The sequence below is a fragment of the Scatophagus argus genome, chromosome 7, assembly GCF_020382885.2.
Source record: "Scatophagus argus isolate fScaArg1 chromosome 7, fScaArg1.pri, whole genome shotgun sequence".
NCBI lineage: Eukaryota > Metazoa > Chordata > Actinopteri > Scatophagidae > Scatophagus > Scatophagus argus.
In genome coordinates this window covers 2,530,001-2,557,270 of record NC_058499.1, presented here as the reverse complement: position 1 = coordinate 2,557,270, position 27,270 = coordinate 2,530,001, and the positions used below count along the sequence as shown (strand labels likewise).

Here is a 27,270-nt window from a genome sequence, read left to right as displayed (position 1 = left end):
ATTAGAGCCAAACAAACACTACAAATCACAGGCAAACATCTCTTGCTTTATGTCTAAAAGCTGTACAAAAAAGGACAAGATCACCATTCAAAAAGATTAGATAAGGTTATTCATTTATTGATCTCCGGAGCAGGATGAAGACATTGCATTACATCAGCCAAAGACAAATACCAGGTGATGATAGGAACAGGATACAAATAAGAAGAAAAAATATCTACAAATGAATAAGTTGGAAAGCAGTACAGTACATCATCCCGGACCTGTGTGCAGTAATTAAACATGTGTGCAAAACCAACAGTGCAGTTACTGATTCTGCAATAGATCACATATATGCAGATACATAAGCTTCATGCAGACCAGAACCACAGCACAGGACTGCAGCCACGGTGAGTACAGGAAGAGACGGTGACCGAGCACCAGTCAGAAGCACCGCGCGGAACCAAACTGGGAATCCACCCATGTGGTGACGTCAGGGGGCTCTGACAAGCTGGTGGTGCCGGAAGAAAAGATGGCGGATCATGAGGAGCAGCTATCCGACGAGGAAAAGGTAAGATGACAATTTCATCTCTAGATAAACTCCATGTGGGCGCGTTAGCACTCGAATTTTGAGGTGCACTCGAGTCCGTCTGCCTGTTCATCCCGGCGTCGTTCGGTGTAAATTAAATTAGGAGAAAACCCGCGGCCTCAGCACAACGGCTGCTGCTTCTGCTCTTATTATTTTTAGCTCAACTTCCGCTCATTTGCGAATCTTGAAACGGAGGCTCCTTGTACGGTGCTGCCTCAAAATAGGAGCCGTGTACATATTATAATTTCACCCAAGCTTGCCTCCCGCACCATTTTAGTTTTGTGGAGATGTCGTTTCTCCCCCGTGTTTCTGTCTGCTTGTGTTGTGGAAGTTTTCATACACCAAACACCGCTAGCTAGATAGTTTAGCATGATAGCCGCAGCCTGCTAACAGACAGCTAGACTTACTAACACGCCCTTTTCGCTGTTTGATGTTCGCCGTTATTCTGTCGTTACACTAAAATAATGGGGGCAGTAGGTTGTCGGATTGTTTTAGGCGGCGCAGGGTTTGGTTGTCCGCATGACAGGAACCGCAGGCACTCGGCAAGCTAGCTTCAGTGTACCTGTGATAAGTAGCGACTCAGTGAGTGAAAAGGTGTGGGGATTGAGCTCCAGTTAAGAAGAAGAAGAATAAAAACAAACAAACCTCCCAACACATAACACTGAGAAACGACAGGTCACAAGTGCTTCATTCCTCTATAAACGGTGTAACCGCGCACTGTTATGCAAATGAGGCAGTTAAGCTCACACTGTAAGCAGGTTTTCTATCCCATTACACTGGCATTGTTCATTCTCCCATTTGATTTAGAGAACACGCACACACAGTCAGTGTCCTGAGACACCATAAGTGTGTCTGAGCTGTCTGCATGAATCCCACCTGCTTTTTATTTTAATGTGCTGCTAAACGGGTTGATTTGGTTTTGTAGATTCGCCTGCCTTTTGCCTTTTGGTTAGGCACATCGGTGTGCTGTTGGGAGCACTGCTGCTGAACCAAAGTAACAATTAATTGATACTTTGGTTGTTTATTTTTGGTTTTGTCAGTGTTGGTCAAACTTTTGCGAGATTGCTTGTGATGTTCATTTAACATTTTAGCTGTTTTTTAAATTGAATAACTGAATGACTAAATGCATAAATAGCCAGTATATGAGTAAATACTTAAAACCAGCCATTGCCCCAGCCTGTCGGTTACCTTAATTGGTTTACACACATGGAGGTTTGTTTATGTGCACCTGATGCGCTGTGTTGTGCATGTCCTGGGCTTGCTGTCGAAATTCCAACCACGCTTGTTAATATCACAGTAACCTATTATGAGCTTTCTTCTCAATAATAGGTAGTGAACTTTTCAGTTGCTGCTCTGCAGCTTATGCACTGCACTATTCAGAAGTAGAACAAGGCCTGGTTTCATTTTGTTGTGTTCCATGTCAGCCTGAGTCAGGAGTTTTTTAGAGTTTAGGCAGCTCATTGAGACCCGGGTGTGACTGAGTCATGCTCATCAACACAGATTCATCAGCTGTTAGTGAAGCATTTCTTAACAGGACCAGGGTGTGGTGGTGGTGGCTGTGGTCACCTTGTGATTTTTGTAACATATTAGACACGCTGTTTTTTTCGGGCATGTGCCATCGATGTGAAGCTGTGAATGGGAGCTGTTTTCATCGCTTGACCGCATTGGTTTTCACAATTGTCAAGTCACTTTTGCTGTGTGGCCAGACAGTTTGATTTTTGTTGAGCTGGAAGAATGATGGCTGGCGACCTGCCAGGCTGACTGGGAGAGAACAAGGCACAGCTGGTGGAGGCCGTTCTGTGTGTTACATTATGCATCCATCCACTGCATGTTGTGCTTTTAAAAACACAGCATGTCCACAACAAGCACCACGGTTGCATTTTGTTCTTTGAGGCCGTCTCTCCGGTGCATCAGCTCAAAGCAGTCAGCCATCTGCTCTCAGTATGTGTCGTGCAGCTCAGACAAAAACTGCAAAGGGAGCAAATGAGCATTTTCATCTACTTAACACTGTGACATGAGGCAATAGTTTCCAAAATTCACTAGTTCATTTGAGCAACTCTTTCACTGACCAGAAAATCTCCAAATGATGTTTGGTGGCCTGCCAGAGAACGGTTGAGCGGACATAACGATCATCTGCTGCCAGATTCTCGTAGTACTTGCTCAGCTGATGGTACTTTCCCACGTTTAATGACAAATATGCAAGCTTGCTTCTAACTTGCTCTGACCTGACATTACTGTGATGGCTGTTTATTTCAGAAGCAGCAGCTTGGAGACACCATTTTGATAAGCGGCTTTAGCATAGTCAACCCGAGACATTTGTTTTTCATCAGAGGACTGTGTCTGTGTCAGATATGATAAATAGTTTTGAGTTTGTCTGTGTAAAATGCTTCCTTAAATGTGTCCCAGGAGACTGAGAAACTCCGGTCCTGTTGCTGTTGTGGTTGTCAGCGTAACTTTGCTATTCCAAAAAAAAGACCTGAAAGTGCCCTAATTAGGAATTACTCAAGTCTTCTCTGTTTGTAAATGATTGAACAGTGAGAAGAATCTCGTCACAGACACCAAGTGCTCCTTTTTTGAGTCAGTGGCTGGCCTGCGAACTTCCTGATTACAGCACAGAAGCCACACACAAGCTTTGCAGGAAACTGCAATTTCTCAATGTGTTCACAGTTGGGTTCGCAGTTACATAAGTGCCCGGGCAGGTACCAGGGCCAGAAACCGAGCACTTGATTATTTTTACCTGTCAAAGCGATTGTTTGTCACTGTAACGAAAGATCTGAAATACAGGTCTGGTACATGGCAACCTGATCAACAGAGTAAACAAACCCACTACACACATGCTAAACGTGTAAGCAAGTGGCAACTGCCCACCGTGTTTTGCTGTAGCGTATGCCTCCATTGAGTGGTCTACGCTGTGTCTTTAGACAAGGTAGAGTTTTTTCTGTCCTTGGAGAAGCTGTAATGTGTTTGGATAGAGACTCCCATCTGTGCTGTGGTTCCTGTTTCAGAAAAAAAGTGGTTTGGTAAGATGTCTGTGGATATTTTCATTTATCCAGCTCCGAGCTATCTCAAGGAGATTAAATCGAATGCAGCTGGACTTGGTTATATGTTTGACTTGTTGTCAATTCAGTCTCCTTGAGATGGGTGGTTTGGTAAGAATACATAATCTTGTTTGGTAAGAAGGGAAAAAAAAGGCTTATATTTGACAGGAGAAGTAAGATGGTATATTTATAGATCTGACTCTGCTGAACACTACACTGATGTGGGGGGGTTGAGGAACTGTTAATAATATATCTATTCATAGTCATGCTGATGTGATCAGTTGTAAATTTGGTTATGTTTTACTGTGTGAGTGATATTGGACTTTTAAAGGCCAATAATTTCAAGCAGGGAGATTGGGAGTGATTTTTATTTTGTGAGCTGCCTGATATTGCAATGGAGGAAGCAGCTTTCTCTCAGCACTTGTTGCATTGCATTTTGACCTCACGAGACACTCGCTCACTTGGGTTGGTGAAGGTGGGCGGTCCCATTGGCGCCAAACTACTTCTAATTGTGCACAATCTCTGATTTGTCTTTTATTATCTTGTTTGTAGATAGTGAGATGATGATGATGATGGGATTTGTTTTTAAATGCATGCTAGATTACTGACCATTTTGATGATTATATAATGATTTTAGCACTGAACTGGCAAATGGTAATGATTAAAATAATCTTTAGCTTTCGTAGACCACAGCACTGCATTTGAAAGAAGTTTTTCCCCCAGCTGGTGTGTAGAAGGGTCATAAAGAAACCTCCCTTTTCCCTTGTTTAAGTGGAAATCCACTGGAAACTTCCGGCGGCTCTGTTCGTGTCCCAGTGCTCGGCTTGTGAACAGCTATCTCAGACCACATGGGTATAGCATAGATAAATGCTGAAAACTTAGTGGCATCTCACTTAAAGTGAAGAATGTGATGACGGAGGAGTGCTGTCTGTACGTGCCTGCTGCTGCAGTGCAACAGATCTGCAGATGAGGGAGGAACTATGCATGCTTTTCAGGTAGAGAACCACGCCTTGAAAGACCCAAACTGGTGCACCGTTTAAGGATTAGAACAAGCTGGAGCCTCCCTGGTTTTTCTTTGGCCAGACAGTCTCGCCTCTTTCTTTCCAGAGGATTGCTGTTGGAAATGTTACTTTTGTTGATGTTATTAGAAGCCTGAGAAACTCTTTTAAAAAATGGAGCTTGAAACCAGATTACACCCTTGGTTGATCCAGAGGTTTCCTATAAAATACTAAATGTTGATTTGTTAACACCAGTGGCTTTACACTAAGCTTTCTGCATACTTGAGATGGTAATGCAAGCCGGCGATATTCCACATATTGCATTGCTGGCTGCTTCAGGTAAAATGATACTAGCTTTACTGACAGTGTAAGGGGAAGTCATTGAGATGTAGGCTGAAGGTGATAAACATGCCTATCCAAATCAGACAAGACAGCTTTAGTCACCTTCAGTTCGTCCAGTAATCTGAAAATATGTTTTTGCAAAGAAATTACAGGTGATAAAATCTTCACTATGAAGTGTCTACAAGTTAACTTTAATACTCTACTGAGATTAACTGAGAATGGAGGCTACCTGTAAGCAAGGAAATCAGTTTGGAAACTTGGTAATGCTGTTTTGCCAACTTGAACCATCACTGGTACGATATGTGAACGCCCAGCTAAGGCAGTAGAGCTGGTGACTTTGTGTTACCTTGAGAGAATATTATGTTGGTATCAATGAAAAAAAAAAGTCATAATCTTTACTGTCTGTAAACTCCCTTCCATAAAGCGACAAACTTCTGCCTCTGGCGTTATTAATGTCCAGCATCACAAATCGGCCCTCATTTCTTCAATTTAATCTTGAGCTGACCAGCCGCCACCTCCTCATTTTTGATGAGCAGAGGAAGATTTCCATTTAGCCTGAGGCTGCCAAACAATCGTCCTCCTCACTCAGTCATCACGCTGTAGGCTAAATATTCATAAATTATTGCACCCACACGCCAGTGCATCACCCAACCCCCAATATTCACCCCTATCAGACTGTATTTCCTCAAAGATTGGCCCTGTCTCTTCTGGAGCATTTTAAGTGTCCAGGATGTGCTTTCTCCTTTCCATCTATGATATTTAAATGGAGGCATGCCAGGGAAGGGCATCAGACTCGGGGAGATGATTCAGCTTAAAGTGCCAGCGGGCCAAAATATTGCCTCGGTTTATTCCTGCTGTGCTTTTTTTTACCATTATCATCATTTTCCTGGGTCTGGATTGGCAAGATAAGGCGATTTTGATGCCTGGATTAGGATAAATGTGGTTTTGGTGTCTGTGGGTGTCGTTAGGGATTAGGAAAGGGTGCTCCATCAGAGGGTGGAGTGGCTATTGGGATAGTACAGTGGGAGTGACTGTTGCAAGGAAAGGAGGGGTTGCTGGGTAATATGAGGATGAACATACAGTGAGCAAGTTGAAAGGAAAGAGACCAGCTGGTGTGTAGGCCAAGAGTGCACAAAGACACAAGGATCCCACACCACAGGGGGTGCCTGTGTCCCATGTTCTTTGTGTTTTTTAGGCAGTGTTATTATTCCAGCTCACACCAGCTCCTCGGACCCCACCCCCCAGTCCTTAGAAAGATAACATAATTGACTACGGAAGATAAAAAGCCCTTATTTCTAGCAAAAGCAAGACTTTGTCCAAGATCATGATGACAAAATCTTGAAATGACCAAAGTGCGGTTAGTCCACAGCTGCACAAAGCTGAGTTGTTAATGCAAATGTGGTTATTTATTTATTTCTCTTCCAGAACTGTGAAACTTCACCTAAACACAAAACTAATGAATTCATTTTAAAGTCTACATCTTACCCAGACGATGAGATGACTCTGGTTGCTCTGTGATATGCAACCACTCCAGTGATGATTCTCTCTGTCTGCATTGTTTTAGTATTAAATCTGCTCACAGAGTCCATGGATTAAAGGTTTGTCAACAGCATTTTGGCCTTGACACAGTTGGCAATACCTTAGAGAATTTTAACTGATAACACAGTAAGCACAAAGACCTCATTTGGTGAATAAAATTCCCACCCGAGAATCTGCGCCTTGAGCTCGGCCCTCCTTTTGCCACAGTGGCAGTCGGTGCTCAACACTACGTCTCTGAGCTCCAGAGTGTCCCAGTGGCCTGTGTCCCAGCGTAGCAGACTGCCATCGGAAGCACCGCTTAACCTTGCAGCTCAGTATTCACAGTGCTGTTCTGTAGTAAATACCTGTAAACGTTTGCTCTGAAGTTATTATTTGCCGTTGAATGCTGTTAATGTAGTGCACAGAGCAGAACACTTCCTCCAGTGTGCACGGTAGGTTTTGCGGTTTCACTTGCTGTAGCGTCTTGCTGTCCAACAGCAAATTAAAAATCACTCCAGCATTACATTAATTCCTCAGATCATAAAGCAAAAATGGTTAAAGCCATAACTCTGAACTGGTGTTTTATTTAACACATCACTGGGACCACAGAGGGATAATGTTTAACATGTGAATAATCTGCAAGAAAAGAAGAAACATGAGTGTTTTTCTGTGCAGGAGTCATTCCTGTACAGTCATAGGAGGATGTTGGCTGGTGTCTCCATGCATTAGTAGAACCAGTTTGAGGTTCGTTGAGGAAGAGGAAGTATTACACTGCTTTTAACTAGCTTTTAACAGTTAATGCCCCTCCTCCTCTCCTCTCTTCCTCCTGCCAGTCATTCATTTTAAACCACATTAAATTCCCTTAGCTGCATCTCCTCTCTGTGCACTCTATAACTCTTTAGCATGTTTTTGCTGTCAGGTGTGATTATAATCCCATTCCGGTTTGTTCCTTTGGAGTCTTAACGGGTCTCTCCCTAGCTGTAGGCGCTACACAGTTAATGGTGCCAGGTCACACAGTTGTTCACAGTAGGACTTAAATAAAGTCTGTGGTAGGTGTTATTTAAGCCAGTGTTTATTGTGTTGAAATCAGTTTTTATGCCAGACCTTTAATCTTGCTGGGATGAACAAAAATATCTGAAATGTCATTATAGTGGCCAACTCTGATGCAGGCAGGTGAAGTGGAAAATAAATTCCCCCGTGTGCTAGGTGTGGCTGTGTTTGTCTTTCTGTGTGTGTATGTGTGTGTTAGCGCTGTAATAAACTGGCTACCTGTAAAGGGCCAAGGGCATGCCAGGTTAGCCTGAGATAAAAGCTTCAGAAAATGGATTTATCTCCATCATTACAGTATTATGTTACAGTACAACAGTAAGACAAGACACATCCAGAAAAACATTTAAAAGCGACGTGCAATGCTGTGATTACTGACTGAGGCTGTCCACCAAATGTCCAGCAGTGACTACGCTGGTCCTGTTGACTTTGAACTTTATTAATAGACTTTGTTGATAAAGAAAGGTCAAATTTTTGTGTTTATCTTGTCATTTGCACACACTTATAAATGATAAAAGTGACAAGATTGAAGTAATACAGCAGTTCTTGTATTTATCAACTGTTTGATGCTACCATACTGTACCTTCATTACCTGGTAAAATTCAGAGTTTTGACTTGAGTATATTTATTTATTTTTTTTGGCGAGGGACATTTATCTCTGTAGCTGATGTCTATTTGATTATTTCCTTACTTTTCTGAATAATCAATTTAGTTTATGAAATGTGGGAACAAAAAAGTTCTGTTGTTGTGATCAAATTGCTTTGTTTGTTTGACCAAGAATTAAAACTTAGAACTTTGTGCTTGATCTGTGGTGTTAACATGGACCGTGATGAAATTATTGGCATGTGTAGACAAGTTGATCCAGACTGAGGAGCATTCACTGATCCAAATCGGTTTAGATCATGAAAAAAAACCTCATTCTAACTGATCCAACCTCTGGAGATGACAGTTTTCAGTTTCGTTTTCTGGACTAAGGCTCATAAAGTACTGTATATCGATTATTAGTGATCGATATTTGGAACCAATTCACTTTTCGAGTGAAAAGAAAATCTTAGTCAGAATTTAGAATAATCAGTGATGGGGTGCAACTAAGTACAAAGTACAGATCTGATCAGATAACTGATCTGGATAAAAACTGGTCCAGTAATATATAAACCTGCTCTCAGGAACTGGTCTGAGAGATGCGCTCTGCATGTGGAACTCTGTTCACACTGCCATCCAGAATAACAAGGGAGACCCGATGCAAATTATCCCTGCCACAGGGATTTCAAGTCACAAACACAAACAAACACAATTTTCCACCAGCTGTTTAACAGAAGTGTGTGTCGCGCACACACACCTCAATTGTGTTTTGAATTGTAGATGAATCAACATAAGTGGGTCATGATGATCTTATGACAGAGGATTAGCCTAACACAGCTAGCTTTGATCTCAGCATCATACAAACACACACACACACACACACACACACACACACACACACACACACACACATACATGTTGCTCCCCAAGTGCTTTCCTTTCTCTCAGCGCGTCGCTCATTAGCAAGAATCAATCTGCAGCCCTGCACCAGTGCCAGAGCACTTGTATACACACACTGCTAATAAGGGCCCGGGGGACAGACACACACACACGTATATGAACACCTCCCCTGTTATGCTAACTTGTGAGACTGGGGGGGGCAGGATGAGCCATTGCACCCTGCCAGTAGTAGAGAGAGGTGGAGAAAAGTAGAGGTAGGGCGAGAGAGAGAATGTGTACTAGAGTCCTCAGCACATTTTTATGTCCTTATATGGTTGTAAACCATGCGGGGGAGGGAGGGGCCGCTGCCTCGCTGGCTGTTTGACATGTGACCTGGGAACAGGAAGTGTTGTGGTGCAGCAGCAGCAGACGAAGAGTGAGGAAGGGGAAAAATGACTGTTCAGATGCTCTGTAGACTGAGAGAGACACTGAAGGGCCTCACTCCACCCTAAACACCAGTGACACAGTAACACCACCCCCTCTGTTGGCCACCTCGCATATGCGTACGTGTTCTGTGTTCACGGTGTGAATTTTACACCGTGAAGTGGCGCCCTTGCAGTGAGTGCAGAAATAAGGTGAGCCAAAAAAAAAAAAAAAAAAGGACTTCAGCTGACTTAGAAAGGAATCAGAGCTTCATCCTGTGATTAAAAACAACTGTTTTTCTTGGTGGAAATAGTGATGATTGACAAAATACAAAGTACAAAATACAACTTAAATACCTCGTGTTTTTTCTGACAGCATGTAATGGAGATTGAGTCATCATTTTAACTTGTATACCTTCTTTTTCTGTCTTTAGGTACGCATAGCAGCTAACTTTGTCATCCATGCCCCGCCAGGAGAGTTCAACGAAGTTTTCAATGGTGACTGCTCTGTTCCTCTTCCTCCATATAATGTTTCAACATGTGAAAAAGTACAGTTTTTTTATGTTATTGCTCAGAACAGGCTCTGTTCGGATGTGCCTGTGGTCAGCATCTCCTCTTCCCTCTAATACCGCTCCCAGCATCTGCGAGCATTACATAGAAAGCCCTTTAAAACATCGTGTAGTTAGCCTTTGTTAAGTCGTAATTAACTTTTTTAAAGGTGATGTGAACAGATTCATGTTTTGTCACATGGATGAATTAAATATATTTTATTTACTTGGATTGCATGCAGTTTTAGAAAATGTAGACCCCATTGACTCTTGTCTATTTAATCTCCCATCCTCCCTCGTGAGGAGCAGCTCGTTAACCTGTCATGACCTCAATATACTGTGTTCAGAGCGTTCAGTCTGAGGCTCGTGCACCAACCTTAAACGGATGGAATAGACCCTTTACTTGTTAAAGGCAGGCGTAACTAATAATGTTGATAGAGGCTGCGTTCCATTTCAGTTCCACTGCCGGGACCCTGATTCGATGCCAGCTCATGCTCATGCCATGACTCGCTGAACACTGAAATGGAATGAAGCCATTGTTAATGTTATTATTTGCATCTACGCTTTTCATGCAGTGACAAGTCAACATTTTTTCAGTTGTCCTTGTGTTGGCTCGCACTTTGACTCCACAAACTTTTAGTATTTTCTTTTTGCAAGTTCAGTGACCCTTGGCAGTAGAACCATAAGGTTATTTTTGTCACTGGAGGTGGATGCAAATAGACGCGCTGACTGCTGCAGTTGCAAACGCCCAAGAGCTTGTAGGGTAGAGTTGATTCAGGCTGATCCCACTTCTGCCGTGTGGAAACAAGCTTTTCACCTCTTCAGTGTTTGTCAGAAAAGCGCTGACTGCTGATTACTGAAAGTAATCTTGTACTGCCAAAGGGTGATGGTTTAATGTTAAAAAATGTAGCTAATTTTCACAGCGCTCTCTGCTTCTGTTCATATTACCTCACACCGCTGTAGCCACTCAGAGAGCAAAACGAGACTATGATGGCTCGGCCAAATTGTAGCCCACCCTGCAGCGCCGGCGTTGACACCACACTGTTTGATCAGTGCGCCTTGAGAGAGACTGTTTGTATGTGTTTTGGCATCGTTAGAACGTCGCCCGGCCTCAGTGAATGTCGTCACCTCGGCGGAGCGCCGGCGGGCTGTCTGTCTGCTCTCTTATCACAGCCTGACAGCCACACACACTAAAACACAGTCCCCTCTTACCGCTCAGTCCCCTTTCATCTCTGGGTGATTTTACCGCCTTTTCCACTGAGTTAATTTACCGTGTCTGCTTCACTTCCCCGGCGTAAATGCTGTAAAGACTGACTGCAGGCAGCTTTGTCTTTTGTGTTGTGGTGTTAATCTGCTGTACCCGTGTTCTTTCTCTCCTGTCTTCTGCGTTGTCCTTTCTCATTATCTCAACATTTTGTCTCTCCAGATGTGCGATTGCTGCTCAACAATGACAATCTTCTCAGGGAAGGTGCTGCAAAGTGAGTCCTGCACAGTGTTCAGGTTTTTCAAATTTGTAGGAAGGCTTTAAAGTATGAAGAGAAACATTTGTCACTCTGCATATTATTATTATTTTTTTTATTGAAAAGCAATCCCATCTTTGTCTAGTTTTTAAAGCAAAGCAAAGAGAAAATCTGAAAATCCTCAGGCTGAAGTATAAGGAGTACCTTTTGGTCTCTTTCTCTCTTTGCAGTGCGTTTGCGCAGTACAACTTGGACCAGTTTACTCCGGTGAAAGTCGAGGGCTACGAAGAACAGGTGAGTTGATGGTTCAGCTCGGACGGACAGATCAGAGGCTGAATGACACGGGGTGACATGGTGGCTCTGAATCTGCTGACTGTTTCTCCCACTCATTGCTGTGGCTCCCCACACTCTCCACACCACCCTGCCTATTTGGCACAGCACTTTTCATATAACAGCGTAGTTATATGAGTGTGTTTCATAAATGTTAATGTTAGAGACAACAAAAGACCAGCAGCGTCATGGAAGCAGATGAAGCAACAGGCCTTTTCAGTTTTCATTATTATTGCGCTAACATACTGGTCTCGTTGACTTTAAATCAGAGAGGGTGGATTGGATTAAAGGATCAAACACGTCCCAGTGTTCTCCTTTGCTTCCACAGGAAATGACATCACGAACACTTTTACTCTTTTATTTTAGTGTCCCTGTGCTCTCTGCCTGCGAGTTTTTTCCATGAAGGTTGAACGTGGCGGTGATTTGACACGGCTGTGTGTTAGCTTCAGTAATGATTGCAGTGTCTTATGCAAAGATGTCATCATGTCCCTCTGTTCCCACATCACGGGTTGAAATTCCCCCGTCTGATACCCAGCAGGCTGAGTGTTGAGGAGGAAGACAGTACATGGAAAGTTGAGGCTGACGTCTGTGTTTGTGTCTTCCTTTGTCCTCAGCCCACTTTTATTTGTTGCTGTTTTTCTTTCTGTCATTTTATCATCTCTTGATTTTTCTCTCCCTTTTCACAAAAGCTTGTTCTTATTGTTCTCGTCTTTTTCACCAAACTCCTTTTCTGTGTTACTCTGTTATTCATTCATGTCCGTCTCCGTCCACTTCACCTTTCTGCCTGTCTCTCTTTCATCCTGTCTTGCTCCATTCCATGTTTTCTTTCCTCTTGCTGTTGATTTCACACTCTCTTCATTCCTTCCAGGTCTTAATCACAGAGCACGGCGACCTTGGGAATGGCCGGGTCCTGGATCCCAAGAACAAGATCTCCTTCAAGTTCGACCACTTGAGGAAGGAGGCCAGCGACCCCCGGCCCCACGACGTCGACGGCTCCGTGGAGGGCTGGAGGAGCGCTGTGGACTCAGCCGTCAGGGCCTACGTCAAGGAGCACTATCCCAATGGAGTCTGCACCGTACGTCCCCGCCTACTGCACAGCCACAGTGATGTGCTTTTAGTCATTTAGAAGGAACAAAGCTCCCCCAAAAGTGAAATTTTCGGTCTCGCTAGGTATTATTATTTTCTTGAAGTGTCAGTGTGGTTTTTGTTTTTACACCCCCATTGTCAGATTTTGTGTGAATTCAGATGAAGCGTACATCAAACAGCCACGGAGACAGCGATGTAACCTGCTCGCTAAACTTTTAGCCTACAGTCCAGCCCCTCACCGGCTGATGCCCAGAAACACGCCAAAATAATGAAGAAGAAAGCAGAACTACAGACACAGAAGTGTTCTCAACTGCAGATTTCTCATTTATGTTTTTCCGCTGAACTTGTTGTGTGTTTTCATAGCAGCCTCTGAGTTGCAGGTCAGCATTAGGCTAATTTTGGAGCCACAAGCAAACCACAAACCAGTGCTATTCAGCTGTTTAACACATACAGCAGTAAAACGGAACTTGAAAACGTGGCAGACAGAGCAATGTGAGAAAGTGAGTATCTCACCTGTGAAATGTTGTTTTCTTCTCCCTTAAGATTTATGGTAAAACCATCGACGGACATCAAACCATCATCGTGTGCATCGAGTGCCATCAGTTTCAACCAAAAAACTTCTGGTATGTTTGCTCTTTCTACTCTTTCTTCATTTACAGTGTAACTTTAAATTCTCTGTCTTTCCATTTTGCATCACTGTGACATCACTGTGACGTTTGATATGTCAACACTGTTCGGTTCAAGAGGACCCTCTGCAGTTTAGGGATGCAGTAAAGACGCCAGGCTACTTCTTTCCCAAAAAGACCAGCAGGGCTTGCAGAATTCCCAGTGCTGAATAAGCCTATAAAGCCTGAACTGCTGATTGATATGGACAAGACGCTTCAGAGTCATTACTTTAAATGGCACTTAACTGTTAGACTGTTGCTCCTCATAAGCGTTACTGAGCTGTTTCTGATCAGGTTAATCTAATTGGATAAGAACTGCACCAATCCTCTTTGCTGCTGGGTTTTGCTGGGCTTACGGGTTGTTGGGTGTAATGACCTCACAGCTCCTGTATGTGTGTTCCATGTATGGGTGTGATGAGGAACCTGCAGAACCTGTAGGCCAGATTTGGGAAATTGACAGATTCACTAGTATTTCTTCCTTTTTGATTTTTGACTCAACATCTATGTTGTACGTGAATAAACAAGAATGAACAGCGGGGTGGAATAACACTGATAAAGACGAAATGTTTTTGGAAACAACATTAACACCCACTGACACTCACTCACTGGTGATGCTAGCTGCAAAGCAGGTGTTTTAATAGTCTTCTAATTCATTAGTGTGTGTGCAGGACAAACTGAACCTTTCCTCTTTCTCTCTCCACAGGAATGGACGCTGGAGGTCAGAGTGGAAGTTTACCATCTCCCCCTCCACCACTCAGGTGGCCGGAATCATGAAAATCCAGGTATTTAGTTTAAACGTAGCAGACAGGGTTCGTCACACTCTACATGCATTGTTTCACTTTTTTTGAGGGGGTTTCTGTGACTGATTAAACGGAGTCTGTTTATCATCTTGGTATTGTTTTTTTATTGGGTGTTTTTATTGCGCCCTTAGGATTTTGTTGCATCACCCACACAGCTTGTATTGCTCCTTTTTTTAAAATTGTTTTGAGTTGCAGAATGAATTGAATTTACACAGTGAAAAGAAACTAAACCTTTAATTTTTCCAGGTTCATTACTATGAAGATGGCAACGTTCAGCTGGTGAGCCACAAAGAGGTCCAGGAATCCATGTCGATTTCTGTAAGTGTAACTAAACCCACATTTTACATGCACACAAACAGATGAGGGAACTTATTGCACCTCCTCCTCCCTCCACCTCCTCCTCCCTCCACCTCCTCCCTGGGGATGTTTTATTCTTATGTTTAATTATTAGCAGTAAGGTTTTGGGTTCCCAGAAAGAATTACTTCTTCTCCCTGTTATTCTTGAAATGAATTATGCCTTGTCGTCTTTCAGAATGAGGCTTCAACTGCTAAGGAGTTTGTTAAGATCATGGGAGCTGCAGAGAACGACTATCAGGTATGTCAAAATGTGGCCATCCTTTCACCCAGAGAACACGAAGGCCTCATATGACACTGCAGTGCATTAATCTTGACTATTTTAAAGTTTTAACTGAAGACTAACCATCATCCTACATATTCATATCTCCCTTCTTCTCTCCTCTCTGTCTCTCGCTGTCGTTCCTTCCAGACGGCCATCAACGAGAATTACCAGACCATGTCGGACACTACCTTCAAAGCCTTACGCCGCCAGCTTCCTGTGACACGCACCAAGATCGATTGGAACAAGATCCTGAGCTACAAGATTGGCAAGGAGATGCAGAACGCTTAAAAGCAACGGAGAACATAACAGACGACTCCCTCCCAACCCCTCCCAAACAACGTTGCATGACTGGATAGGTGTATTGTCTTTGTACAGAAATTAGAGAAATGGGGACAAAGAAAGGTTTGGTCTCACAGCCAGATGTCACGTTACACATTGGATGTCTGCTTATGGCAAAGCTATGTTGTTTTTATACAGACACCGTTTACGCTTTGCCATATTGAACCTGAGATGAAGATAATATCTGGGAAAATACAATTTGAGGAAACATTAGAAGACATAGGAAAGGGAGCGGACACTTGTATGCAAAAACATCCGTATAAAACGCATAATAACACGTGCAATATTTATTGTGTCGGTGAGACCACGCCTTTTATTTGACCTGCTGAAAAAAAAAAAAACGGTTTGAATTTGCGATGATGGTGAAATTATTTTTGGGAGAATTTTGTCCACATTAACAAAAGAGCGCAGATATTTGGCTAAGAAAGAACGACTCCCTTCACGGTTAATGTCCCATAAGGTCAACGAGGAAAAAAAAAACAAAACTTTTTTTTTGTGTTAATTGACTGGTATCTTCGGCACAAGCAGTCACCACTGTCAGCCACTCAATGTTCTTGTTCCCTCTTTTTGGTACTTCCCTCACCGTTTGTCCTGTATGTGGGTCCTTAAGCTCACAGTGCTCCTGACTAAATCGCCTTTTTTGTTTTGTTTTTTTGACTTGAACTTTTTTTTTTTGACTTGAACTCTCACTCAGCGCAGGGAGTTCTGTGACCACTTAACAAGCTTAATTAACAAGTCATCAGTCGCTAAGTAATGTGCATAATGTCCAATTTACGAATAAATCAAAACGTATCACTTTCTCCTCCAGTGCTTATTTTTATTAAAAAACAGAACCTGACTGTATTATATAACAAGGCACATTGTAATATATACCTGTATGAAACATCCTGTCTGTTAGTTTGGTGATTTATTTCCATGAGATTAATTGTAATTCAGTCACAATTATGTTGCATTAAATGACAAATTTTCTATTTGCCGACTCACTCATAATTTGTGATATGCCTTATTGTGATGCAGAAATGAAAGAATAATAGTTTTTAAGTCAGTGTTCTTTGAGGTGCTAAATGTCCTCACACCTGCAGTGCATTAATCTAACCCATTCACTGCACTAAAAATAGAGGATCTAAGGGATGAAGTTGTTAGATAGTACACAGGCTTCAGTGTCCTCTACGGCCCTTAGATGTACTGTCTCATTGAGCTGTTATCAGTGGAGGGCATCAACAGTGAAATTAAAACATCCCTTTGATGCTGGAGACTGGAAGAAAAATTCTGCAGGGACTAATTAGGATGGTTACATTTCACACTTTGACTCCCATCATTTCACAGTAAGTCATTTGTACCAAGCATCACGACTGGCCATAATTAGCAAGCGGTTAACGTTCTCAGGTGTCCACATGTGGAATTGTAGGAGACAAGACTTTGTGGTTTTATGTTCTCGCTCTCATGAGAGCACTGCAGTTCATGTTCACTCCAAAATCAAAGTACCAGTCTGTAGATTTGGGGTTTTATTTAAATCGTTTAAGGAATTCCAAGGACATCATAATTACCTTGCTTTCAAAATAAGAGATGGTTTATCAGATTTGAATGGTAAAGTACTGCTTTACTCAGTGCCTAATAGACATCTTGTTAGGCTGGTAGGCTCACTTTTCTGAAGTTTCTGTATCTTCCCTGGGTCACATGAGTGTCACACACATAATGCTGTTTAGAAAGCCTGTGTAGAAATTTGACAGCACAATGAGAAGTGGCGCAGTTTGACAGCTTTTAATGGGAACTTCTGCTCTACACCTGAGATGCAAAGTAACAGCGCCTGCGCAGTAGCATGACGTTTAAATAAATAAATATGGCAGACACTTGCGAACGCTCGTCTCGTTGTTGTGAAATCTTACCTGGGTCAGTCGTGTAACTATGTGGGTTTTTTTCATGTTTTATGTAGACAAATTATAATATTATATAATCAATTTTGAATGGCCGTTAGCTGAACTTGCCTTGAGGTGCAGGTAAATTTGCGACAGCGCCATCTTGAGACGGCGGAAGCTAACTGTCCAGATTAGCGAGCCGGCGGCTAACTGGTAACTGTTAGCTAACGTGAGTCAGCCAGCAGGCTTTGCAGACACGTCTACACACAGTCCGCCGCTGCTGAACACTAACACATGTTGAAGTGCCGGTGGAAGAAATGCTATCTACGAACAAGGACTTAACTGGCTTCCGCACATACACAAACTGAGGTGAGCTCACACACACACACGTCGCGTTATGCCATTCAGTGTTTCCACTTTTAAAAAGTTTTTAAAAATGTTTTGCAGACATTAGCCAGTTAGCGGTTAGCTAGCAGGTCTGTGGCTAACGCGTAGCCAAGTTTAAATGGAAATCCTCATGTTTGGAAACATGCGTGGCTAGCGTTAAATGTACATCAGAGCACCAGGAGGACGTTCCGAGTTACCATGTAGTTAGATTTCCTTAAGCCATAAGCCAACTCAAGTGAGCAGAGCGTTTTGTTGTTTTTAATGGTCTCCTTTGTGAGTCAGTGCACTCTCTTATCTGGTGCTCCACAGTTTACGGTGTCACTTGTGTCTTGGTGTTATGACCTCAACCTGTCTGTTTGCCAAGTCTTCTGTCTTCTCGCAGAGGGAAAGTCCCTCTGTGAAAGATGCACGCAAAGAAAACTCGTAGCCCGAGTGAGTTTTAAAGAAATGCGAGTCCCCAGTGAGTTCGCCCTGTGGACCTGGAGTGTTTACCTCTGCTGGGCAGTCAGTGTTGGCTCAGCGGTTCAGTCGGCGGTGTGTGTCTGCTGTGACTGTGTGCTGCAGATGGACGAGCCTGCTCCTCCAGAAATCCAGCTGACTCCAACATAGAGAGGCCAGGAGAGCCTCAGAGCACACGATGGCTGACTGAGGAGTCTTAATTGTAGTGTGTGCATGTGTTGGAAGTGAACAGTCTTAAGTCTAGACTTGGGAGTCCGAGGTTGAGGTGGCACTGGTGTTGCTCACCCTCCTCACCTTGACACTTCCTGCACAGAAAGGTGTTAATGTACAGTGTGTATGCCACTGTTGCCTTCTGAACTAGCAGTCTGACAAGTGCTGGATGCGTGGAACATTGTTTTTATTCTTTCGAATGTTAGCAGATACCACCACGAGAATATTTTTTTCTGTTGTGGCGTAAGGGAACTACAGCAGTTTGTGGTGCAACCCGTTGCTGCAGAATGAAAAATAAATTAACTGCTTTCGTGACATCATATAACGTACTCAGAATGTCGAAGACGTGTCAGAAACAAATTAGATATTTTGGGTGAAAAGCTGGTGAGTCAAAAACGTTTTCATTTCAGTTCAATTTAATTATATAGCGCCAAATCACAAACAGTTTGTCTCAGTCTCATGACACTTTCCAGTTAGAGCAGGTCTAGATCAAACTCTTTAATTTGATAATTTGATTTGTAGAGAGATCCAACAAAACCCCCTTGAGGAAGCACTTGGCGACAGTGGCGAGGAAAAACCTCCTTTTAGAAGGCAGAAACCTTTTGGATGCAGCAATATTCAGCACCATTGACATGCCAGTTTTTGGCCCTCTGAACTGTGTGAAGTGTATGCAGACATGGATGGGCAGATCTGCATTATTAGAGTTATTGCTGTGTTCCCACACTATAAAACCAAAATAGCATTTTTGACCTTTGTGGTGTTTAGTCTCAGCATGGCCCCTTCCTTATCAGATTTGACTAATGACATGCAGCAAGCGCTTTCTGCTGCAGATGTTAATGCTGGTAACCTCTGTGTGGGATGCTGGATGGAACTGAGAGGCCACAGATGCTCCTGTGCTCTGACTGACCTTAGATCTTAAACTGAGAGCAATGACTTGCTCTGATAACATACTCTCACTTCCTCATGAACGTCAGAAGCTCTACAAGCTCAGAAGCTCCAGAAGCTATGGCTCATTTTGTTTGTTTTTTTGTAATTCCCCTCTCCCCCTGTAATTTAGTTTGTAATTCCCCTCTCCCCCTGTACTGAGGAAGAAAAGGTGATTGTTGAACTGTGGGATTCCCCCGCAAAACTGCCAGCAGTTTGTTTTATGAGCCACTTTCTCCTAACTTGCATCCTCTAATTTTGATTTCGTTAGTGGTGTCTTGCATTTCCCAGAATGACTTTTGGTGTCTTTCAGAGAACTTGCCTGGTCTTGTTGCAGACAAATGCCTCATGCAGGATTGTAGCCCAGGACTGTAGCCCTGATACCCCAATAAGGGATATGTGACCAGCTACAGAAGCCTCAGTTCAGATCAGCACTCACTCCTGTCGCTCTGTCACTATGTGAAACCTCTTCAACGACACGATTCGACAGCTCGCTGACGCCTCGCAGGCTGAACACCTGGTCGTATCGGCGATGTGTCCGGGGTTCGTGCAGAGAGCTACAGCCAAAGACAGCAGACACTCCTCTGCGGTCACCTGCAGTAGTCTTCTGTCTGCCAGCAGCACAGTGATGTGATGACTTTGAAAGTCAAGTGTGATCAAGACATGAGACTACATCTTGAATTTCCCTCAGGATCAATAAAGTATCTGTCTGTCCATCTACAAATAACTTCAATAAACAGCAGGAGAGACACACGTCCACCCGGGGGAATAAAGCAAGACTTTACTTACATTTGGGCTTCTCAACCTTTTTGTAACTTAAGGCCCACTTCTGATTCAAGAACCAACTTCCCCCAAACATAACATGACTAAATAAACAAACAAACTTGTCAGTAAATATGCCTTATGCTGCTGTTGGTTGTAAGGACCAAAATATTCTGCTTCTTCTCAGCGAGACACTCGAGTGGCTTCTGGGGAACAATGAGCTCAGTTCGTGGCGTGACGGGTGAGAGGCCGACATGCAGAGCTGCTTTCAAAGCTGCCTTCAGTTTGTTGCACACCTACCAACCCATTTTGTGTCTCTGCTTTTCAGGAAATGCCAGCTGCAGAGCTGCACTGATAAGTCGATTAAGCAATTGGTCAGGAAATTAGTTACCAACTATTTTGATTTTCAGTTATTTTTCAAGAAAACGTGTCCAACATTTGCTGGTTCCAGTTGCTTCAATGTAAGGATTTGCTTTGTCATTCAAGATTTTAAGTGAAGACTCAGAGTTTTTGGGCTGTTGGTTAAACAAAAGAAGCATTCAGAGATGACACTGACGTTTTGTAAACAATTTATTGATTAATTGTGACAATAAATGTTGCAGCCCTACTTAGGCAGAGCTGTCAGTGGAAAAACGTGTGTCTACCCAACGATGCGTTGTGATTTCTGTAGGGGTATTTAAACAACTGCTGTCTGAAATTTTAATTTGATGTGAGATGTTGAGCACATTTAGATGGAAAACTAGGTCAGATAGATTTGAGGAGAGAGTGTGTTGTTTGTATTTTGTACGTTCAATGCATTTTTGATTGCGCTGCTGTCGAACAGAAAGTGTCACGCAGCTCTTATCGGCACATCACACTTTATCCACGAGTTTTCAGCCGTCTTGCCTCTGTCAGAGTGCTGTATGAGGCTGTGTCCTTTCAAACAGTCCATCACCGAGTCATGTGACTTGTAGACGCAGTAATGCACTTAGTGTATTTTGTGATCTTTAAGTCCCGTGACTAGTTGCTGGACTGCATAAAAGAAAACCTCATTGAAAACACCATCTCTGACAAAGATGTGATAGTCACTCTGAGCAGCTCGCTCTGTGTGTGTGTGTGTGTGTTCTCACTGTTAGAAACTGCATCATCTTGCATGACCATCAAACACTTGATTTGCCAGTTGAGATACGGATTGGTTGTAACAGCACATCTGCGTCCTGTTTGCTTACTGTGCAGAGTTCGCTTCGTGTCATCCAACAAACTTTCACGCTAACATTTGCATCTGTTTTCATTCTGGGCTCGGTTGCTGAAAAGGAGTGGTCCTGTAGGCTGGAATAAGCGTTATAATTGTGATGCACAGCCACAAGACTCAAAAGGTCGGAGCGTAAAGAGAGATTTATGGACCGAGTTGAGGTACCATATCAACTGCCAGCAGCCCTCAGTGACCGCCAGAGAAGCGCTGTAATTGAAGAAATGGCGTATGATGTGTTTTTATGATTTTGTGGAAAAATGCTGGCAGTCTCTGCCTTGCAGACCACTGATGATAACTTGTATCTGGGTTCATACAGATTCTGCAGGGCATTTTTCCCAGGCTTCATATTCCCCAGAGAATTGAATCCATGCATCAGAATTATAGTCTCTTTGAAGACTCTTTTTATTTTTTGCCTGCAGCCTTTTTCACTGCAAAAAAGGTTCCAAGCCTGGGAAGGGCCAGGGAAGCCTCGGTGCTATGGAAAGGTCAGTCCAGATTGAGAGATTTATTTCTTTTTTGATAAGACACATTTCAGTGAGGCTGTTTTCACTCTGGTAGTTGGGTTCATTTGGTCCTGACTGAGTGGGAGTCATAATTATTGTATTTTAGTTCTAGTCTGGTTCCAGTCCATGCTGACTTTACAAACGAACCAAGAGGAGTAAACATGGAGTTAAATAGGCAGACTGGTTGCTCGTTGATTGAACAGTTTTGGCAATTGTCACCCTGCATCATCAGGACCGATGTGGTGAAATCAAAACAAAAGTTTATGCTGTACTTTTAATGCTTCTGATGTGTATTTTTAAGTTCTTTGAAGCAACCGAAAGGAAATTAATTAAAAGTTTCTTAGTGCAAAATAGACTGCAAATGGACCACATCTTATGAATACTGACTAACAGGTAGAGAGGGGAAGAAAACGAGGTGTCGTGTAAACAATTTGAGGTGATTACTACACAGCCCCCCTCACACTCTTTTTAATGGACTTGCTGAAATGACAGCAGTTTTATCAGCAGTTGACCAAATGATTTACATACATACATTAGCTTTTGAGAGTGTGCTAAAATGTACCATGGCTAAATGCTGGTTCCACAGCACAAATGAACTGCTCCAGGGTTCTGTTGGAAGCTCGTTGAAACTGTCCTTTCTTAGTGATCTCGGCCTGCTTGTTTTGTCCCACATCCGATTGCAGTGTTTGCATATGCCCTTACAAACCGATCTTGGGAGGAAGTGTGTGTGTGTGTGTGTGTGTGAGAGAGAGAGAGAAAATCACTCAAAGACAAACATTTTCATACATCACACTGAACACTGACCTCAGTGTTACAATCCAATCTCAAGTCAAGGTGCAGTACAAATAATAAAAAAAAAATATATATATATAGAAACCCTCTGAGTTAGCGGAATGATATGACACACACAGACACCAGACACAGCACACATTCATCACAAATCCAGATCAGACTGGTCAGGGGCCTTTATTTAGAACCTCTGCACCGCTTTGGTATCGTGATCTCATCCAGAAATGTCTGCCCTACCTTTGACAGGGCACAGTGCCCTGCTCTGATCTGCCTGGAAAGAAGTTCACAATCCAAGTCTGTTCTCAACTTTTCTGTCTGCATTCAATCAGCTGTACCCTTTCAGAACACCCACATCAGAAAGCCTGGATCAGAGCCCCTTTTAACTTTTGCACCTTGAAGCACCCAAAGCTTTAATTCAAGGCAAACACTCCAAAGCCCTCACAGCTGGCTCTCCTAATATCTGACCCACCAGTCAGGGCTCTGGCCAAGTGAGGCAAAGGTCACGGCTGCTATGTCAGCACCCTGAAACTCACGGCAGTGCAGCGATGAGCTGAGTCCTGGTGAAAGCCTTTATCCTGTGTCAGTTTCCCACACCTGATCTATAAGAACGAGAGGCAGAGGAGGAGAACCTTAGAGACTTGAAAACATGAAGAGGGTTGAGATGAGGACTGTGAAAAAGGGGCTGGGCTGGACTGAATTTAGAGGGAGATTTTTAATATTTTGTCATCTGTGTCATCATCATTTTGGGTAAAAGGAAACAGAGCAAGTAATTAGATTTTGTGATTAAACTGAAAGTCAAATGCACCAGCTCATCAGCTCAGCTAACAAGTGTTTGACACTTGTTTTGTGTTTGTTTGTGAAGTGGCCTCTCTGCATGACAACCCCTGTGGTTGATAAAACAGTTTCAATATTAACCACGTAAATATAATAATAATGAGGAATGCAGTTTAACAGCAGAGCTGCCAAATGAATGAAAGCATATGCTTCCATCACAACACAACACAACACAACACAACACAACACAACACTGACTTCAGGTGCTGGCCCCAGTAACAAAATGGAAAATCCAGTGTGCACAGTGGTTGGTTACATGCCAAAGAGATTAGTAAACAGCCACAGTCGGGTGGTTGTTATTTCCCCATCCTCTGTTCCTCATCGTGGCTTCCTACTTTGCATACGGAGACAGTTTGATGAATGACACGTCCAGTGGCTCGCATTGAAATGCGCTTAAGACTCTGCAGATTTGCACATATTTGAATCTATGCAAACTGGATGATAAAATTAACAAGAATCTGCTCAGTGCCATACACAGTCTACGAGCAGCACTCATCGCATCTGTTCTGTTACATTTCATCACTTTTAGGACAAAGTTTTATAATAGCACTATTTTACATCTTTGGCTTTAAGTTGTATTTGCTGGTGCTGCTATAGCTTTTTGCTTTAGCCAGTTTTTATGTATCGGCTGCTAGTGTTTCAGTCCTCCTCCAAACTTACATTTTATAGACTAAGCAATTAATCCCTTAATCATGGAAATAATCTGCACTGTTAGCTTACTGATTGTTAGCTACTGGAACAGAGACATATAGAGGTATAGGGAAATTCTCAAATCATAAACAAATCCGTTTGTGCTTCCCCGAACTAAACGCAGAACTCTGTGAATCAGCCATGAAAAACGGGTAGTATTATAGATGTTTCTCCTAGTACTTAAACTGAAGCATCCCAGCGAGCACAGGAAAGTCTTCTTGACTTCTGTAATTTGTCATGTGATGAAACTGTTTGGCTTGTGTTTGAAGCATTAAAAGCCCCAGTTGTGCAAGTGGAACTGGATACTCCCATGTGTAAATGGGCATAAGGACAGTCATTATGACATCAAATTTGGCATGTTGTCAGAGACTGATGAATGTGGTGCATATGAAAATGACTGCATGGTCACTGCTGCTGGAGTTGGGTGCTTCTGCAACAGAAGGTGGACTTGAGATGGCTGGACGTCACCGCCAATACACTGGGAGGAAGAGAGGATTTAGAACCAACACGTGTCCTGCTGTCACAGCAATAAAAACACCAGTATGGAGGAGATGTTATGGTAGTTCCCTGAGCAGGTAGACACAATACAACCATCTGAACTGTGTGAGTATGAAGCAGGACACTGTGGGGAAAAGGAGAATGTGTCCTTGAGCCGATGTACCCTCGATAGAGATATAAAAGAAATGAATTCATGCTCCCTGACTGAGCTTAGCTTGTCTGGATCCCTTCAGATTAGTTCTACCGTTCAGAGGAACTGTTGAAGAAGAAGTGACAGCCCACTGGCCTTGTCTCTTATTAAATGTGCAGCATTCACTTGAGTGGGTTTTCTTCTTTGAGGCCATTTATTGGTGGTGCAGGGAATGTTGGTCAGGCCGAACATACAGCAGTGCATTTCCATTTCTGTTAAAGCATGTTTTTATAAAGGAAACTTAGCCTTGACTTTCCTCTGCAATAGATGGCTTTGCCCCAGTTTGCAGGGTTGATATATGGTTTTAACATTATTATTAAAAATGCATCAGACCAGTAGACTGCAATTTACTAATTCATTTGATTTCACTGGTTGTCATAGACAACAGCAGATACGTTCACGTGTAAGTGTTGAAGAAAGATCTCCTCCCACATATTTTCTGTAATCTGTACACCCAGCTCCACCTGCCAGGTCCAACCCAGCTCCTGAAAACCAGCAGCAGGATGGACTGTTGTGTAAGACGCTGATTAATGTCTCTCACACAGTACAAAATATCTGTTTTTCAATATCAGAAATACTAAAATCAGTTAAAAAAAGTACGTTTTTGGTAATATAAAACCTGAAAGAAATTTTTAGACGCATCGTATTTCTGATTAACGTCCCTAAGGACCCAAACAAGTCCCCATAAGATGAAATCCCAGTGTTTGAAACCTGAGTGGAAGACACAGGAAAGAGGACACTAGAGACAACCAGGCTTCATTAAAACACGAGGACGTGTTGTTGTGAACCTTGTCCGTTACACATTGCAAAAAAGCACTTGAGCAATTAATATTTTATAATGTCTAGAAGATCCAGACCTCCCACACCACTTGTGAGTTTTCAGATAAACATGTTTATGAGAGATCCAAATAAAAGAGCTAAGGTTTATCTGACAATCACATCTGCAAACAAAATGAGAATCATTCTCACTGGATGACGTGCATGAGGGAGAAAGTTCACTTTCATAAGTGAAACCCTGCCCAGCCAGGATACAGGGAGGCATTTGTTCACTCATGGTCAGTTCCCCATTCTGACCAGTTGATGTCAGCAGCCCTCCTGACCCAGGTAGCTGAGTGATGCCTCTGTGTTTGAATTGTGGCCCAGTGGACGTAATCAAAGCCTCAGTGACCTTTCTTTTATGGTAGACTCTGGTTCCTCTGAAAAGAAAACAGGGTGGAGGTAATTGTCTGCCTCTGAAAAGGCCGCCAATACCTGCTGTTGTCTGCACGGTGGATGTGGTGGACACAATCCATTTTTCACAGTAGCCGGCTTTGACCGCTGTAAATTCATTCTCTTCAAATCAGGATACCACCAGTTAAATGCTAGAACTGGCCACTGGCAAATGAGCCTCCGGCTGGGTGGTTTAACAGCTCTTAACGTTATCGCTGGTGGGGAAACTGGCTGTGATTTAGAGATTGTCGCCTTGTCCTAAAATCTGTTAAGCTGGGGAAATGTTGAAATGGACTGGTCACTTTTATGAGACACAGCGGGCTAAGGGCAAAAGGCCTTTTCTTCCCTGGATCCCTGAGTTGGATATGTAGGTATATCCTCCTTATTAGAATATGATGCCAAACAGTGGTCAGTCTTTGTAACCTACGGATGCGATGATATGATGGCATACTGACCATATAGCATATTTCAACACTGAATAGGTTTGTTCTTTTGATGTGACGTCATTATCAGCACACTTGTACCAACATCAAGTCTTGCCTATCATCTCCGCTTGGCCTGTCCTCCTCCTCCTCCTCTTTTATTCATCTCATTTTTCCTCTTGCTGAAGGATGGCCACACACTCCTCTCACGCTTATTTTCAGTTTCCTAGCAACCAGGAGGAGATGCTTTTTCGGGGTGGTACTTTGTGATGGAAGCGGGGGCGGGGTGAGGTGTGCATTGTTCAGGCATAAATGGCTCATGAATGCGGTTCCACTGAAGAGAGGCGGAGAGAAGCGCTGTTTTAAGTAGAACGTTCACAGGACGACGGCATTGTTCCGTAGCTCATCGTCTGAATCAGTTAGCACCTGCGTTCACCTGTGTTCACCTGCGCTCCACTGCTGTTACAGCAACGGGTCTGCGTTCTAATTATCAGTGTGGCGGTGCGAGCAGGGCCCGGCGCCGCGGTGCGTAACCACAGATCATGTGTGACTCGAACACTCTTTGACTGAAGAGAAGGAGGCTGAAGTTGACAGTGAGGAGCTCTTCACTCTGTTGAGATGCTTTTTCTGTTCCTGTTCCGCAGCGCTTCGTGACATATCACGTTGCTGATCTAAACAATGAATGAAGTAAACGTATAAGGAATTTTAGACATTGACGTAGCCTGTGTGATTTGTCTGCTATTTATAAAAAAAAAAAGTACCGTCAAAGTGGATGTGAACTCGCGTGTTCAAACCTCTGTACCCTCTGAGTCTGAAAGCACAGTCTGTGCTGCCAGATGTCCACTTAGTTTAGTCAGTTACTACATTAGTTTAGATCAAAGAATTAGGGAAATGTGGTGCTGTGTGGGTGTTTGTTCAGCTTTAAAGTTCTCTGAATCCAATCAAGTAATTTGAGCACTCCTGAGTGCTGGTTGTTACTACATGTGTTTCCTCTGTGAAGCATGTGGTGGTTTTGGCAGGCGCTGCATTGACAGGTAGTGCAGCAGCAATACAAACGTTTTGCTGCAT

General features: G+C 43.1%; 2 protein-coding genes across 7 annotated transcripts in view; both read left to right on the top strand.

Annotated features, from left to right (window-relative positions):
* Positions 1–399: 399 nt before the first annotated feature.
* LOC124061368 (F-actin-capping protein subunit alpha-2) lies at positions 400–16,209 on the top strand. The gene is made up of 10 exons (XM_046393097.1): positions 400–547; positions 9,826–9,889; positions 11,366–11,417; positions 11,630–11,693; positions 12,598–12,804; positions 13,359–13,438; positions 14,184–14,262; positions 14,527–14,598; positions 14,813–14,875; positions 15,047–16,209. The coding sequence occupies exons 1-10, from the start codon at positions 509–511 to the stop codon at positions 15,185–15,187; spliced, it is 861 nt and encodes a 286-aa protein (XP_046249053.1). The 5' UTR covers positions 400–508; the 3' UTR covers positions 15,188–16,209.
* A 163-nt stretch (positions 16,210–16,372) lies between these two features.
* Positions 16,373–27,270, top strand: part of LOC124061365 (suppressor of tumorigenicity 7 protein homolog) — a 42,687-nt gene continuing 31,789 nt past the window's right edge. For 3 of the 6 annotated variants that reach the window (XM_046393095.1, XM_046393090.1, XM_046393088.1), the window contains exon 1: positions 17,213–17,463. The gene's annotated coding sequence lies outside the window, so the exon portion shown is untranslated. Of the gene's footprint in view, positions 16,564–17,212; positions 17,464–27,270 lie in introns of those variants that run through there. The other 3 variants (XM_046393089.1, XM_046393091.1, XM_046393094.1) reach the window with 3 other exon arrangements.

Excerpts from the sequence above, each read along its gene's own strand:
- LOC124061368 (XM_046393097.1), top strand. The coding sequence starts at position 509 with ATGGCGGATCATGAGGAGCAGCTATCCGACGAGGAAAAG. Across the intron at positions 9,890-11,365 it reads GTTCAACGAAGTTTTCAATG|ATGTGCGATTGCTGCTCAAC; the intron begins GTGACTGCTCTG and ends TTGTCTCTCCAG. Across the intron at positions 11,694-12,597 it reads TCGAGGGCTACGAAGAACAG|GTCTTAATCACAGAGCACGG; the intron begins GTGAGTTGATGG and ends CATTCCTTCCAG.